Consider the following 17,340-nt stretch of genomic DNA (forward strand, 5'->3'; position numbering starts at 1 on the left):
ATTAGACCCATTCGAATATAGAAAAAATGTGAGAGTGCATGAGTCTACAGCTATTAAACAATTATGATTTCACAAGTTATAACAAGACATAAAATATTTCCAGTAGAGGAAGAACAGCCATGGGGTTGAATAAAAAAATGAATGAGCTGAACTACAAATGTACAAATCTTCATTTGCAATTAGATGTTTTTCTTTGTAATTGTGTTCCTTAAATACCCCCTCTCCCTCCCCCTAATTAATTACCTAATGTTTTTGTGCGCACAATGCTGTTTGTTATATAAACTATATAATTACCTGGATTCATGAGTTTGAGTCATTGATTTCAACATCCTTCTTTTTGACTTTATGGGTTCAGTCAAACTGTCAACAATTTCACCTCTGATTCATCTCTGGAATCCTATTAGTCCCTTTAACCAGGCATATGTTTAGATCTACCCTGTGTTACTTTTCTTTATGTACTTTATGTAATATATATATCTGACAACAGCTGGTATGTGATCATCACGGAGGTCAGATCTTACCATCATCGAGTCAGTCTGGGATTACATGAAGAAACTGAAAAAACTGAGACAGAATAAATCCAGAAGAACTGGCAACGTCTGTAAGACACTTGAAGAAACCTGCCTGCAAAGCTACAGACCTGTGAAAAGTTTTAGGCACTTGTGTAAAAATGCAAAAAATAATGTCATAAATCTATCAATTAACTTTTATCAGTTAACTATTATTTACTGTTATTCATTTTTAACAATTAACTAAATCAAATCAATAGGTGTGACCACCCTTTGCGTTTAAAACAGCTTTTGTCCAGGTACTCTTGCACATAGTTTTTAGTTTTGCAGGTAGGTTTTTTTTCAAGCGTCTTGGAAACGTTGCCGCAGTTCTTCTGGATTCAGTCTCAGTTTTTTCTGTATATAATGTCAGATGGACTCGATGATGGTAAGATCAGATCTCCGTGTGGAGCATCGGCTGTTGTCAGAATCCTTATAAAACAAAAATATATAAATAACTAGCTAAAAAAAATGTTTTTGGGGGGTGAAAATACTAGTGCCTAAGATTTTTGCACAGTACTGTATAAACCTATTTTCTGTGTTATTTTGTGAATTAAAAATAAGAAATGAAATATGAGGTGCTGGATTCTAACAATTATTTTTTATACTAAAAGAAAGAGACTAGAAATGTAATAATTGCATATTTCTTACATTTATGTAGCTTATTATTAACTTATATAAAACAGTTCTTTCAGACTACATTTCCCATGATTCTTGGTAATGACAATGACGTAGAGACGGCCGGAAATGACAACGAAGTAAATAGAACTTGCACCAGTTTCAAAACATCTGCCTGATCACTTTACAGATGAAAAATCAGATTTACACAGTGTTGCTTCCAACTAAATTTTTACACCAGCAAAACGGATATATTATTTAGTCATTGTAGAGTTATGTAGCCGTTTTCTCCTTTTCATAGCGATTTCACATGGTGTGAATCATGGAGACAACCCCGATAAAACCGACACCAGCTAATGAAACTACAACGAATACAGCCCAGTCTTCTTCAAGTAGGTCCAGCGCAACCACGGTAAGTTACAGCTTATTGGCTTTTTGAGTTGATGTCTAATATTTGGTTTCAGACGAAGCTAACATTAGCAAAGAATGTTAGCTTGTACACCATTGTTATTTTTCACACACAAAAACACTGTAAGTTACTGTACTGCGTCAAGACGTACATGGCTTTGTGATTATTGTTGATACTTTGTTGACATTTGTTTTGTTTTTTGCTTCAGTCCATGAGTGCCTCACTGAGGGGGAAGTTAAAAAGAGCACGACACTCATTCAGATCCCCCCTCAGTGTGGTCAAACGCCTTAAAATTGAAGATGACAATCAACCACAGACTTCACAACCTGGAGACACAAAGCACAGCGTGACTGAGGAAAGAGAGACTGATACTGATGTCAATCAGAATGATATGAGGGAGCAAAGAGACTGTTCACACGATCACACAGCAGAGACTGCACCAAACGACTCGATTCAGCAATGCGAAGAGCTAAGAAAAGCAGTGAAGGAGAGATCAGAAAACTTGAGAAGATTAAAGATGGTCCAGATGTATAGAAACAAGGTAAACATCTAAATGAAGTATTGGCATTGGCTTAAAAGCAAAGGATGGTGTTGTTGAAGTTTTTCTCTTTGCTCTCTTTCCCCGTAGAATGACCTGATCCGGCTGCAGATGCTCATAGACAAATGGAGATCCTGTGCTCAGTCTGTGCTGTATGAATTACAACGTGAATTACCCACAGAGGGAAAACAAACTAGTCTGTCTCAGCTTATAGACAACTTTGGGTTAGATGACAAGTTACTGCACTTTGATAGGACAGAGGAAGAATTCACAGACACCTGAAAGTCATTATATTAATTTTATTCACACTGTTAAACCGGTTGTAACATGCCATTTCAGACCAGGTTATTCATTAAAACATTTGGATTGAGAAAATATTCAGATTATATGTGAAATTTATAAGACATTGCAGTGTGAATTTTGATAGGTTTATTAAACTGTATTGTAATTTATTAAAAAAAAATTGTGTTGTCATGTCTGTATATTGAAATTTTTATTTTTCAACCAAAGGCTGAAATAATAAATCTGTTATATATCCTGAATCAGTTGTAGTGTAGTTGAGAAAGAGATGGGAAGTTCTTCATACGCAGTTTCTCAACCTCTGCTCTCAGTAGGAGTATCTCTTCAGATTGTGCTCCGACTGTGTTCAGCAGCTTCTTTCTCAAGATGATATCTTGGTAGTTCTTCTCTGCCTCTGTCTTTTTATCATCTCCCATTGCTGGTTAACACAGAACAAAATGTTGAGATATTTTGGCTCAAAACTCAAAGTTATTGGGCCTAATTCATTGACCATGAACAGAATATCATGCATCTTTTAAAAAATGAATTAAATTCAATAGGTTAATTTACACTACTGTTCAAATGTTTGTGGTCAGTAATTTTTTAATGCCTTTGAAATAAGTCTCTTATGCTTATGCTCACCCAGACTGCATTTATTTGATCAAAAATACAGTAAAAACAGTATTATTGAGAATATATATTACACTTTAAAATAACTTTAATATTTTAATATATCTGATCACAAATACAGTAAAACAGTATTACTGAGAATATATATTTCACTTTAAAATAACTCCCATTTTAATATATCTAAAATCTAATTTATTACTTTGATGACAAAGCTGAATTTTCAGCATCATTACTCCAGTCTTTAGTGTCACATGATCCTTCCGAAATCATTCCAAAAAGCTGATTTGGTGCCCAAGAAACATTTCTTATTATTTACATTTCTCAGGATGTTTTGGTGAATAGAAAGTTCAAAAGAACAACATTAATTTTGTAAAATTATAATTGTCTTACTTTTCATACAATCTAATGTGTCTTTCGTTTGACTCGAGGTCATGGTGCAAAGGACCCTAGGTTGATTTTACTCCGAACCATCCCTTTAAATAAAAGTATTAATTTCTTCTTCTTAAAAAAATAAATAAATTATTGACCCCAAACTTTTGAATAGTACCATGTAATCTATTTTTGCTAAAAACAATTGTTACTATCTTTAATGTAGCAAGATATGAAGTAATTTACCAACAGCCTCGACAATATTTCTTCTCTCTGCAACAGTTATCTCCATGTCAGCCATTCTTACGTCGAGGGCTGCGTTCTTCTCTTGCATGTGGGAATGTTGTCTGTTCAGGTGCTTTATCTGTTTCTTGCAAGTCTCAATTTTCTTTTGATGAGTCTAGGCCAAGAGTGGAAAAAAAAAAAACCTTTAAATCTGTCACTGAATTTGATTAATGTAATCACTCAGACTGAATTTACAACTGGGGAATACCTGCGCTGAGAAATAAGCATCTGGCTAAGTTACTCAATATGATTATTATCTTTGCAAGGCGCTTGAAAAGTAATAAGCGAGTTTACCGTTTCCTGTAAATCTATGGTCCTCTCCAGAGTTGTGAGATGCTTTGACACCATGTTGTCATTACTTGTTTCAGTCAAGTACTGACATGAGAAAAATACAAAGAAACAAATATTTGTAATTGTAATATTATATCATTAAAGTTTCACAGACAAAGGTAGTCCTGAGCCAAAGTGTCCTCTTGTCTTAGATTTTTTACTAGATTTTTTTTCAATCAAGATTACTTAAAATGTAAGGCTAAAGATTAAGTCCATACGTCTTGAATCTCCTGAGTGATGCGCAGGGTCTGTATGTCTCTGGCTTTGTTGCTAAGATCTTCCAGCTCCATTCTCATTCTCCTGTGATCCCACTCCTGCTGTATGATTCCTTTGCGGAAGTCTTTACACTCCACCATGCTGGCAATCTTCTGATCTCCTAAAGCCTGATTGATAAAAAGTTATCTGTGAATTTATCAGACAATGTTCCCGTAGTTTTTATTTTGATGAGCAGTTCTCTTTACCCTGATGGAGCTGTTCAGGTCCTCAATTACTTCGCGATGGATCAGCAGAGCATCGGTGTTGTCAGCAATGAAGTCTCCAGCCTCCACTTCCACCTGGCCTTGCTGTAGAAGGATCTGCACCATGCAGTCCAGTCGAAACCTCATCTTCTCTTCAGAAAGGCTTAGACAATATTAGGTATGAAATTATGTGCTCACCGATTATTTCCAGTGATATCCTTAATTTATATAATGAAATGTCTTCTCACCCATTAAGTTCATCAATGAGATTTTTGATTTCAAGTTGAGCATTCTCGTCCTCATCTGTTCTCCTCTGAAGAAAAGCCTGCATCTCCGCCAGGGTCAATGCCTTTAGTTTGACCTACAGGAGTCAGCATAAAACCCTTCTCAGATGGTTTTTGATTATGAATTATGAGGAACTCAGCTTAAGATTTGGGGGACTTTTAGCTTCTTTCCGTCATGTCTACCCATTCTCACCTTTTGTTCACTTTCCACTTTGGCCCGTCTGGCCAGGCAAAACCTTTCCCAAACGACTGGATCTAATCCTTCCGGCATGTTCTCTGGAGCTTCCAACTCTTCCATGGCCTTCATCATCAGAGAGAGTCCATCAGATGGTGCTGCTCCTAACAGCGCCCCCTCTTTAAACGGGTTGTTTTCAGTCTGAGTTTTTATCTTCTGAACCCTGTCAAACAACGCTTTTTTACTCTTTTCAAAGGTAATTAATACTGGACAAACACTTGTATTATGCATATGCATGATTGAAGTTGCAACTTCTCTGAAATTATACCTGGGTCTGCGTTTGTAAAGCTTATAGAGCTGGTCAATTATATGTCCAGTGATGTCATAAAACTCTTTGCGAAATCCTTTGTCGAGAAGCTTTTAAAAAAGGAAAAGGGTTTATAAAATAAGACTTTGAAAGTGAGAACATTATGGACATGCATATGCATATTTTCGTAATCTTACTTTGTCCTCAGCGACTGTGTTATCATACACCTCTCTAAACTCATCAACGGTCTCCCTGTGTTTTTTCAGTTCTTCCCCAATTTCATTCTGTCAGGAAAGAAGTGACTCATACATTAGTAAATGTGCAAAACAGTCTCACAGGAACGGATTACAGTGCCACACAAGTTTGTTCTTGCCTGAAATTTTTGTCTCATCATCAGGAACATTATAATTGTCTAATAACAAATAATAACTGACAACTTCTGACAAGGTTATAGAGTTGCTGTAAACAGACAACAGCACGGCTGAATAAATGATAAAAGACAGAATATCTATATACAAACGAAGATCACCTTTACAGTTCGTGCCTTCTCAAGTTTAAGGCTCAACTGTTTCTCTTTGCAGAGGATCTCTTCTTCGGTTTGAATGGAGTGAACCAGATTTGCAATCTTGAGCTCCTCCTGAAGGATAAAAAATCATAATCTATAGTAGTAGATGAGCAGTTACTGTTACATGACTACATTGTTAGCAGGTCATGTTATTTGTACACAGTACGCCCCTGAAAAGGTGACATGCAAAAATGTAATGATGTATTGTATCATCTTACTTGGTATATGACCATCTCTGATTTCACCTTCCTTTCAAACAGCTTTGTGAGTCTTTCGTCAAACATCTGGGTAGCCTCTTTAATAGATGTCAGCAGTTTCTTCATTTCTGTCTCCAGTGTCTAGGAAAACAGTGACTTTGTTTTAAGAGATTTGAAATGTAAGGGAGTGATTGGTTATAGGAATAGTTCATCCAAAAATGCAGATTTGACACCAACGATGCCAAATGACCATTGGTTTTTGCATATACTGTGATGGATTTTGAAGCAGCAACTTGAATATACTTGACTGCAAATAAGACTGCAAATGTGATGTCTGTTCCTCACAAAAAAGTTATTGTATGGCCTCAAATGATCTGAAATATAGTATAAGCATTGTATGGGTAGATTTTATGATATTTTTATGGTGCTTTAAAAAAAAAAAATTCAAAGCTTGACCATACAAATCTACAGAATTTTGGTGAACGATCCCTTTAAGTGTAATGTGATCAAATTCATACTTTTCTGTATTTCTCCTGCTCCTCTTTGAGCTCCTTTGATTTTTTCTCAAACTCTTTGAAGCTCTTTCTCTCTTCTTCTGTCCACTGTACTTCAGGTTTAGACATGAACTCAGGCTGAGGTATTTCCTATGAAATAAGCATATCTTAAATGTTATTTTCCCCAACCTTTATGTACTTTTTGATAAATATGTTGATACATTTCAATAAGATTATATCGGCCATCTCACCATCTTCAGCACATCCTCTTTTTTAAGCTCCAGAACTCCACCCATCATTACATTGAGCGCTTGATCTCTCATTTTGTCCGACTGCAATGGAAATGCAGAAAAGTTATTATCATCTAATATACTGAAATATCCAAGTAACACACTGTATCGTTACAATATCTGTAAATATAAGACCGTTTTCATATTGCAGCTTAATGTTTTATACTATTTAAAACTTTTGGGTCGGAGAAGTCTCTTCAGGTCTGCTCACCAGACCTGCATTTATTTGATCAAAAATACAGTAAATACAGGAATATTGTGAAATAATACAATTAAATTGCTGTTTTATATTTTAATATATTTTAAAATAAAATGTATTTCTGTGACTCCAGTCTTCAGTGTCACATGATCCTTCAGAAATCATTCTAATATGCTGATTTGCTGCTCAAGAAACATTGTCACTTTTGATCAATTTAACACATCCTTACTGAATAAATGTGTTAATTTATTTATTTCAAAAAGAAATCGTACTGAGTGTAGAAATTGATTTAATTTAAGAATTTTTATATGAATACATAATGAATAGACTAAAAACTGAATGTTGGTCCACTCCTCTAATAATCAAACCCTAGATTATTACACTGATATGACTCAAATGAAATTGAATGGTTGTGTTAAACATGAGTTATAAGGTGAAAATAATTAGTTTAACTGTTAAAAGCACACCTGTTGTGCGATACAGTAATGTTATACCTTGGCTGCAAGCATTTGCCGTTTGTCTTCCTCTCTTAGATTTTCTTCTTTTTCTTTCTGCTCGGGGGTGAGGTATTTCTCAACCTTGATCTAGAAACACACGCATGAATTTGCCTGTCAGGCTCACTGTCCACAATAATAAATCAGTGTTTGCCATGTTTACATTATTCAAACGATATAAAGTATATGATGTAAGTATTTCAAATTGAAAGATATAAAATGGGTCTGCTGTATATCAGACTTTTTAGACAATGGATCTGGTGACTTGGACCAATAAAGGTAAGATAAATCCTAGATTAACCCTAGAATTATTTAAAATCTTCTATACAGACTGCCTGAGTTACCTCTAAGTCGGTCACAGTAAGAGCTCTCTCAGGACACTCATTATCGGTGAGATTAGGCTCCCACAGGGTTTCACTTAGGTCCAGCTCAGTCATAATTTCAGAGATACGCTTCTTCTTCTCTCTGACACGGTTGATTTCCTGCTCCTTCTGCTTGTAAACTGCCTCAAATTCTTTGTTGAATGCGCTCTTCACTTTGTAGATAACATCCTTCATAAAACAACCATGAAATATAGCAAATTAATTGGAGTTCAGACCCAAATGAACCCTTTTTTTTTACTCTTTAGACATTTTCTGTACTTAAAACAGGATGCAAACACACAAATAAAAGAAAATTTGTCCTGACTCTAGTTGTTTATCAAGACAACAAGAAAAGTCATCACCTTTAGCAAGGTGATTTGGTTGATTTTCTGCTCTCTGACATGTAATTTAAACTGGTTGTAGAGATACGGGTTGACGCCTCCATAAAGAGCACTCAGGCTGCCAGTCAGAGCAGGACTGTCCTCTGCTGCCATCTCCTCCCTTTTCTCTCCAGAGGTTGTGTCTAAAATCGCCTCTTGAAGCTATGAAGAATATTCATATTATTTGCGTCAGGTTTTATGAATCTAACATCTGTAGAAACAAACACTGTGTATCCAGCGTCAAGGTACATTATGTTCAGTATCATGTGAGGCTTTGGTTGCTATGGAGGAATCCATTCCAACAGCTGACTCATTATTGTTTGAGTAATACACTGTACATTTACTTGTGAATCTTCCTGTTCAATCTGCCTCGTGGTCTCAACCCTATGAAGCTCTTCAAGTTCCTTTTCAGTGCGTTCCTTCATGGGGTAGTTCTTCACCTCATTTTCAGAATGAAAGGCCTGGGGGCAATAAAGAACACACAAAGACACTGACAGTTGGTAGCTGTATAGTATTTCTAGTAGTTACAGGTAAGCCAGGTTAAATTGATGGATGTGTATATTGTTACAAAGGTTTTTCCCCCACATAAATTCTACCAGATACCTTAATGGCTTTGCCTTTGACTTGCATGGAATCCCAGAATTCTCTCTTCAGGACCTCCCTCTGATAGCACTTAGCCAGATTCTCCATCTCAATCTCCTTCCTCACCTTAAACCACAAAAAAAAAAAAAAAAAAAAAGTTGAGATGTATATATTAGTTTTTACATAAATATCTGATGATGTATCAACATTCTAATCATAAGATATTATTGTTGAACTATAGGGGAAAGAAATTCTATAGAAACTGAAAAGCTTGTTTGTACAAAAGTGACGTGACGTGTTACGTGTAGCCAAGTATGGTGTCCTGTACTCAGAATTTGTGCTCTGCATTTCACCCATCCAATTGAACACACACACACACACAGCAGTGAATATTGAACACACACATACCGTGAACACACACCCGGAGCAGTGGACAGACATTTTTGCTGCGCCACCCAGGGAGCGATTGGAGTTTATTTGCCTTGTCAAGGGCACCTCAGTTGTGGGTAATGAGAGAGGAAGAGAGTGCAGTTCATTCACTCCCAGCACCTACATTTCCTGCTGGTACTGAGACTCGAACCTGCGACCTCCGGGTTACAATTCTGGCTCTCTAACTAACTATTAGGCCACAACTGCTTCCAAAAAGATGTCTATATAAGTAATCTGCTCTTAATCATCTGTAAACAGTCATGTTTACCCTGGTAACCTCCTGCTTTCCCTCCAGCTGTAGTCTCTGTTGCTCCTCCACATCCAGGTTAAATTCCTGTTGCTCCAGTTTCTCCATGTCTGCCAGACTCTCATTCTCCTCCATCATAGCTTTGATCTGGAGTGAGCCAGAAACAATTAGGATGAACCTTTCAGCTTCAAATGTGTGTATGGAAACAGTCAAGTTAAATAAGAATTTGTTTAATATATACATTAATAATAGAAGTGGAGGATTCTTTCTCTTACTCTGTCACGAAGAACCTTAATGTTTCTTCTTAGGTTCTTCTTCGTCTCTGCATACTGCTGGATCTCTTCTTGGAGAACCTGGTGAGATACCACTAGAGTCATAATCTTAGTATTAATGGATTATCTTTCAGTTATTCTATTTCTTAAGCATCTTCCTTGATGTTTGTGGAAACCAGTATAATAAATATCCACTGCCATTCAAAAGTTTGGGGGCAGTAAGATTTTTTTGTTTATAAAGACTTTAGGCTGTATTTATTTAATCAAACATATAGTATAAATAAAGTGAAATACTATTTCAATTTAAAATGGCAGTTTTCTATTTTAATTTAAAAATGTAATTTATTCCTGTGATGGGAAAGCTGAATTTTTAGCAGTCATTACTCCAGTCTTCATTGTCACATGATCCTTAAGAAATAATTATAATATGTTCAAAAAAATAAAATAAATAAATAATTATCTTATTATTATCAATGTAGAAAACAGTTGTGCTGCTTAATATTTTTGTAGAAACCATGATACTTTTTAAAATGCTTTTTGATGAATATAAATGTATTAATTTCTTTCAAATGTATTAATCTTACTGACCTCAAACTTTTGAATGACAGTGTAGGTTATGGGTTTTGCTCAATTTATTGGGTTTTGATCAATTTATTCACTGTGGTGATAATAATAAGAATAATAGTATGAATATAAATAATATAGTAACAATTACTGACCCAAAACTTTTAAGGGTATATTTTTATATTAATAAAAAAAAAAATTCTCCAGGAGGCCTGTAATCAGCCATTTTAAACTTTTTTTAATAAAAAATAAACACAAAAGTTGTTGCAACCTGAAAAGAATTAGCTGCTGGCAACAAATGATTCTATATTATACAATTAAGAACAATAAACACACTTTTTTAATTAAATGAGACACAACACATAAATAAATTCAGAGACAAGCACTAACCGCATCAAATTTCCCATCAAGCCATGTAGAACTAGTTGGGGATGCAAAATAGTTTTCCTCTTGTTCAGCTTCATGACTCATCTTTTCATTAAAATTGACCTGCAGGGAGAATTTTGTGACAGTTTATATTGTGTATCTCAAGGAACATCTCCCCAGTTAAACTGCTAAACCAGGTACAATATTGTGCCTATTATTTAAACATTAGAAAGCGCTGTGTTTCTATACCTCTTCTTTATGAAATGAGGCACATCTGGTAAAGGATTGTGTCTGGGAATCCCAGTCAGTCATTTTGGTGAGGACGGTGTTCTCTGAGGATACTACTGACTCAAAAGAATCAGCAATTGATTGACCATACTGGGTAGCTGCATCTGCTTTGCCAGCCCCAGAAAGCTTTAGCCTGTTAAATTTGAAAGCATTGTAAAAACAAAAATGCTTCAGGTCCAGCTTCAAGGGCATTTTAAAATGACCAGAGAGAGAAAATATTGCTATAGATCAAAGTTCTATAGTAATATTGTCTGTTTGATGTTTTTTGAGACCCCGAGCTCACCTTAGCCTGCTGCAGACAAGCGAGCCGTCCCTCAGGCCAGTGGTGATGAGGGTCTGACTGTCTGGGGTGAAACAAACAGATCCGACTCCATCCTGCCAACATGAGTGGCACTGCAGCTGCGCACACCTGTCCTGCATGTCAAAGGCATACTCTTACATACTCTTCAGATATTTGGGCATTTCCTGAGAAACATGTTGCTCCTAGCCCAGTGCTCATAAACATGGATGAACTTGTAGAGAGTGGTTTTAACAGACAATACCATTGTTGAAATCTCACAGATGCGCAGCAGTCCATCCCTGCCAACTGTTGCCAGCCAGGCTTGATGTGGAGAGAGCTGTAGAAATGCAGGGCTCAGAAAATGGCCCGATGCCTCCTTCTCTGGTATAAGTTGAACTGCTTCCTGCACATTAGAGGGCTTTTCACCACTCTGTATAACACATGAGAAGCAGTTAGGAGCACTACCAAAAAAACAAATAAAACTGTCATCAAGCTGTGAGTGTTGTCTGTTCTTATTTCACCTCAGGGATACTGAATCTTTGCAAGACTTTTCTCTGTTGGCAGTAACCAAATATCTTGTTTGTGGCCAGGACACAAGAACTAAGTGCGTGAGGGAGCTCGTACAAACAGCTGTGAAGGACATCTTTACGCAGACGGCCGTGGACATCCACAAAACTTGTTGAGTCTGGAAGAGGCACAACATTATAATAAGGAAAGCTGGAGTGATGTACTTTGAATGTCTATCTTTTGTTCTCCTAAATTTTCAGCAAAGCCAGGCTTCTATGCCAGCCTCAATTATGGCATGTTTTTTCCTGTATGGCATGGACCTGTAAGCTCTTGCACAAACAACGTCAGTAGCAGAAGTACATTTCCCTCATTGATTTCTCTCCCTGTCGTGCTGCATAGCACCAGCACTTTAACCTGTCCGCTTTCCTTTTGGTACTGAGTGGAAAGGCTTACAATGGCACCTGGAGCCTCTGAAAAAAAAAAAAAAAAAAGTAAAACAACTTCACTTAAAAAAAAATTACTTAAACCTTTAGGCAAAAAAGTTAACACACTGCCATTCAAGGTTTGGGTCAAGTAGGTTTTATTTTTATTTATTTAATGTTTTTGAAAGAAGTCTGTTATGCTTACCAATGATGCATTTATTTGAACAAATATACAGCAATATTATGAAATATTATTAAAAGAAATGCTTTATTTTAATATATCTCAGAAAGTAATTTATTCCTGTGATGGACCATGATCCTTCAGAAATCATTGTAATATGCTGATTTGGTGCTCAAGAAACATTTTTTATTACAATCAATCATTTTTTTCTGCATTCTTTGATGAATAGAAAGTTCAAAATAACAGCATTTATTAGAAATAGAACGCTTTTATTATAATTATAAATGTATTTACTGTTTTTTTTCCAATCAATTTAATGCTCGCTGAATAAAAATATTAATTTCTTTCAAAATAAATCTTACTGACCGAAACTTGAATAACAGAGTATGTTGTCCTAAAAATTACCAATCCATCCAATAACTTCAAATCCTTTTGATGGTCTTGCATTCAGCACAAACATGCGTGAGTCTGATGCTCCAGTGATTAAGAAGTTGCCACCTTGATCAAACCTGTTGAACAAATATATATTATACAGTATGCTCAACATTCAGTTCACATCCCATACAGCATCATGGTGTCGGCCCATATCCGGCACACATCTGGTACACGTAGATTCCACACGTACCAGATGTTGCTGTCTGGGTTTATATTTGTTCTAAAGAAATATGAGAGCAAATAACCCTGCAGCTAAGAAACTCACACTAAATGGTCTACAGGGACATGGTAGAAATGAACTCTGTGAACTAATCTGGGCTTCTGTTTTGTAGTCATCTCCACAAACAGGACATCTCCAGTGGCTGTCCCTATAACAACATACTGCGCTACGAGGCAGCATGCCATACTGGTCACCTGAAGTAAAGTCATACCAAATAGTTATACACAGATTTGAGTATTTATGATTTGGGAAAAATAAATACTCTGTGTGATTCATATAGAACCTGTACTTATAGCACTAACATGTGTTTGCAGAGAGATAGAGCCCATGCATTGTCCATCATCCAGAGCCCACAGCTGTACGTCTCCTGCTTCTCTGACTGACTGCAACAATGGAGATACAGATGCTATTTTCAATAATATTTTATTTCTACTTTTTGTAATCTAATATATATATTACATTGTAATAATACTATTTTAATAGTATCAATTTACTATTTAAAATAATTAAATGGATAGTTCACCCAAAAATTTTAATTATGTCATCATTTACTCACCCTCAAGTTGTTCCAAACCTGTATGTATTTCTTTCTTCTGCTGAACACAAAAGGTATTTTGGAGAATGTCAGTAACCTACAGTTGATGGGCCCCATTGATTTCCATTGCATTTAAAAAAAAAAAATACAAATTTATACATATTATGGAAGTCAATGTTGCCCAGCAACTGTTTGGTTACCCATATTCTTCAAAATATATGTTCAGCAGAAGAAAGAAATTCATACAGGTTTGGAGCAACTTGAGGGTGAGTAAATGACGACAGAATTTTCATTTTTAAATGAACTATCCCTTTAACCTACTGACACTGCAAAGGTCTTTTACCAAACAAATGCTTCTATCAGTGTAGATTGGAGCAACAGCCACAAAATCTCCACAGAGGACATCTAGGACTTTGACAATTTTATCCTTCAGAAGTGGTTTGAATCTGTAAACACAGCCCTGTGAAGCAAAACCAGAATTTATTAACAAAGTTTCTCATCAATGTCTTTAAATTAGGTTTTTTTATGATTTGCATTGCATTCTGGCATAAATATAAGGCTATGATGAGTTTTTGATCAAATATATTGTACATTATAATAAAACTTTTTTTACAATATGTCTGTGGCATGAATCATAAAAATACATTGTTTTTATAGTAAATTATAATAACACTTACTGTGTTACAAGGTAGCAGCAGTGTCTCACCGTCAGGGGAAAAGCATATAGCCGAGGCTGCCTCATCCAAAGCCCAAGTTTGCACTACCTCTAATTTGTTTCCTTTTATTTGTATTTTTCGTAAAATGCCTTCCTGTAATGGTTTTGTAAATGCTCTTGAATCAGGTTGAAATTATGTCTCACTTGAAAAGAGTTTAGTGTTTAGTTTCAGGGCTATTATCAGGGTGAAGATAAATAACATTTCTTACAATTCCTGCAGAGAAGAGATTACAGTCCTGCAGTGCTAAGCTCTGGAAACTGCCCTCCTGTAGGGACGTTTCACTGTCATCTGGGATGTAAAATTACAATAAAATGCAATTAATATAGATCTAAAAAACAAGGAACTAAATAAGTCTAAAATTCATACTAGTTACAAAAATGTCAATAGTGAAATCAATAATGTTCTAATTTGATATGTATCAAGTATATGTTTACCTGTGCTGATTACTTCAGTTTGGGGTTTATACAGGACAGAGACAAGCAAAGTGTCAGGATTCACACAAAGCAGGAAACCTTCCTTGCAACCAACATACAGGTCAGAAGAAGTTGACCAGCAGATGGCACTTGGACACAGTTTTGCTTTTATTAGTTTCAAAGGCTGTTGGGACAAAGACAAATATTTTGCTGACACAAAAATCAAGTGTAGTCTGAACGGTTTGATTTTTATGATTTTTCCCATAGAAAAGCTCTTGAAAAATTACTGAATCAAAAAATGGAAAACATGTAAAATATTTTTTGCTGATTTTTTTTGTTTTAGATTAATTCAGCACTAATACAAACCTATGTTCAGGAGAACTAATGGTTTACGAGAACACACTTCTAACTAAAGACACAACCCATACCACAAAGTTGTCAGCTTTGTCTCCACTCAGTCCAGCAACAGCTGAAGAGGGCATCTGAGGATAGAAGTGGGTCATCTTCCCACTGGGCATATGAGACGGGTTTGCTTCACACTCAATAGCTGAACCATCAGTGGCGGGGAGATCGACAGCACTTGCCAAGCAAACATACAGAAGATATAATGAGTTCAGTAAACAATTTCTGTGCATTGATCCCATCGGCATATGAAATACATGTGCAAATAACAGTGACATCTGCTGGAGACACACTCTACCTAGGAGTCATCAAATGATAGTTGCCACATCTTTCAACATTCCAGATGGTAAGGGCTTTAGATTTTAAAGCACAAATTTGACACCAGTTCATGGGGTTGAAAACCAGTGCTGTGATGTCCTCTCCCAAAATTGGATGGCTACAAAGTGGAATCATACTCTCCCAGTTCCTAAAAAGATATTAATTAATAATATTAAAACTGTAATGCAAAATATAAATAACTTCTGTAAATAAAATTATTGTATTTGTATATATATATATATATATATATATATATGAAGATTTCAGATGCAAAAGCATCTGACAAGTCTGTCTAATGTTTTTTCTTTAATTTTAACATTTTTATCAGGCTCCTATGTATAGGTTTCTACCTAAGTACCGACATTTATGATTGGGCTGAGGCTGGGATTTAGTGAGTTTGAAGTGAAAGTATTTGCTGAACGTATATTATGTGCGGAGAGCATTCACTCAATATTATTATCTCATTTTTGACATAGGTGGCTTTTAGAGGCTTTTGCTTTGGATGTCTTCATATATATATATATATATACACACACACACACACACACACACACACACACACACACATACATTACCATAACGTGATGGTGTGATCAGGTATGGAGGAAGAACTGACTAAATAAGGGCCAGTATCACACAGTGCCAAAGCTGTATAGCCCAGTTTAGTTGTACCTAAAAAAACAAAAGGGAAAAAGTTTTAAATAGTTTTACATGCTAAAAATAGTTTTACCTGTTTACAAAAAAGTCCTAAAACAGCTCTAGGAGTTTGTTGTTTAAGGTGCAACTCAAAAATAGCTGACCTTTCAGTTCACACATTAGCTCAAGCTCTGGATAGTTGTAGACAAAGATGGAAGGATTCAGTCTGAGGTCAGAGAAAGCAAGACACCTGCGATGTCCACTTGCTGTAAAGGCCCCAATGCCAGAAGCAGGACTCTGCAGAGTCTTCCTCGTTTTAGTTTCCACATTGAGGAAAACAATGAAATTTCCACAGGTGAAGCATGCTGTTTTCTTGTCGACAAATTTAAATGTGCCATTGGTGAATCCTTGCACCCACCTTATACATGGCAATAAACAAAAAACAGCATTATTTACATATGTTTTGTATGTATTCTCATTATTGCAATGAATACTACAATATTTGTACATATTTTATTAGCTTTCTTATTGTTTTATATATTTTTTTCAGATTGTACGAGTAGTACGTTGATTTTATTGTATTTTAGTTTACTTTATATCATAACAAAGTATTCCAGTGTGTGCTGTGTATATTCGAGCATGTTTTCTGCTCAATGCTAAGGTAACGTTAACTGTTAGCTAACTAGGATACTGATGCAAAAATTTGTTATCCAGTCAGGATACCTTTACAAGTTAAAATTCATTATCTGCAACAGAAACACTGTTCAGGACTTTCCAAATTTTCTCAAATAAATAATTCGTAACGCACCGAACTTCCAGGTTTCCCAGTACATCCATTTTCAATCCGTAAGCAGCTCACCCTCTGTGTGCGTCTGTGTCCATAGCAACCCACAGCACACGGACTTCAATAACAACACACATTTTGTTTTATTTTATGAATTTAATTTTAAGATTATAATACATACATATATGAAACATAGTATAATATTATGCGTAGTTTGTATGGTCTTGTAACACCACTTGCTTGAACGTTAACAAAAGATGACTTTTGACTTCAAAGTGTAACGTTAAGTTAGCCCTTTTGCTTTTCACCATTTACAGCTCCTGATTAACGTTACTGGCTAAAAATGTATATAACACTTCTAATTATATGTATAATGATTTTTAATAATAGTGTAATTAAGTAGTGTCAATATTTAGCGATTAGATTAGTACGTAAATATCGTGTAAATGGCGTTAAAATCGAGACAAATTGAATGTAATAAGAATTAACGTTAACGTTAATTATTTTTGTTTCTAAGTTTTCAGACACGTTC

At 35.7% G+C, this 17,340-nt stretch overlaps 2 protein-coding genes across 3 annotated transcripts; one reads left to right on the forward strand and one right to left on the reverse strand.

Annotated features, from left to right (window-relative positions):
• Positions 1-1,255: 1,255 nt before the first annotated feature.
• Positions 1,256-2,928, forward strand: sfr1 (SWI5-dependent homologous recombination repair protein 1). Of its 2 annotated transcripts, XM_081350562.1 has the most exons (4): positions 1,256-1,306; positions 1,468-1,578; positions 1,784-2,116; positions 2,204-2,928. In XM_081350562.1, exons 2-4 carry the CDS (start codon positions 1,489-1,491, stop codon positions 2,393-2,395), a joined length of 615 nt encoding a protein of 204 aa, XP_081206688.1. In that variant the 5' UTR covers positions 1,256-1,306; positions 1,468-1,488; the 3' UTR covers positions 2,396-2,928. The 2 variants fall into 2 exon arrangements, with proteins under 2 accessions (XP_081206688.1, XP_081206689.1); XM_081350563.1 differs by having other exon boundaries at positions 1,277-1,578; positions 1,837-2,116.
• On the reverse strand, positions 2,656-16,921 carry cfap43 (cilia and flagella associated protein 43; the record flags this gene model as incomplete). The annotated part of the gene is made up of 38 exons (XM_081350564.1): positions 16,833-16,921; positions 16,189-16,442; positions 15,964-16,060; positions 15,369-15,536; positions 15,097-15,247; positions 14,690-14,852; positions 14,464-14,543; positions 14,217-14,348; positions 13,883-13,999; positions 13,307-13,387; positions 13,050-13,198; positions 12,755-12,858; positions 12,067-12,216; positions 11,761-11,924; positions 11,502-11,669; positions 11,243-11,373; positions 10,921-11,092; positions 10,696-10,794; positions 9,745-9,822; positions 9,491-9,616; positions 8,815-8,919; positions 8,556-8,672; positions 8,194-8,373; positions 7,814-8,020; positions 7,470-7,559; positions 6,738-6,818; positions 6,511-6,636; positions 6,014-6,133; positions 5,760-5,867; positions 5,428-5,514; positions 5,252-5,340; positions 4,942-5,146; positions 4,713-4,825; positions 4,468-4,627; positions 4,225-4,389; positions 3,971-4,051; positions 3,638-3,791; positions 2,656-2,831 (listed from the first exon to the last, which is right to left on the reverse strand). Exons 1-38 carry the CDS (start codon positions 16,859-16,861, stop codon positions 2,656-2,658), a joined length of 4,977 nt encoding a protein of 1,658 aa, XP_081206690.1. The 5' UTR covers positions 16,862-16,921.
• Positions 16,922-17,340: the final 419 nt, after the last annotated feature.

The sequence above is a fragment of the Scardinius erythrophthalmus genome (assembly GCF_964197995.2).
Source record: "Scardinius erythrophthalmus genome assembly, chromosome: 21".
Taxonomy (NCBI): Eukaryota; Metazoa; Chordata; class Actinopteri; order Cypriniformes; family Leuciscidae; genus Scardinius; species Scardinius erythrophthalmus.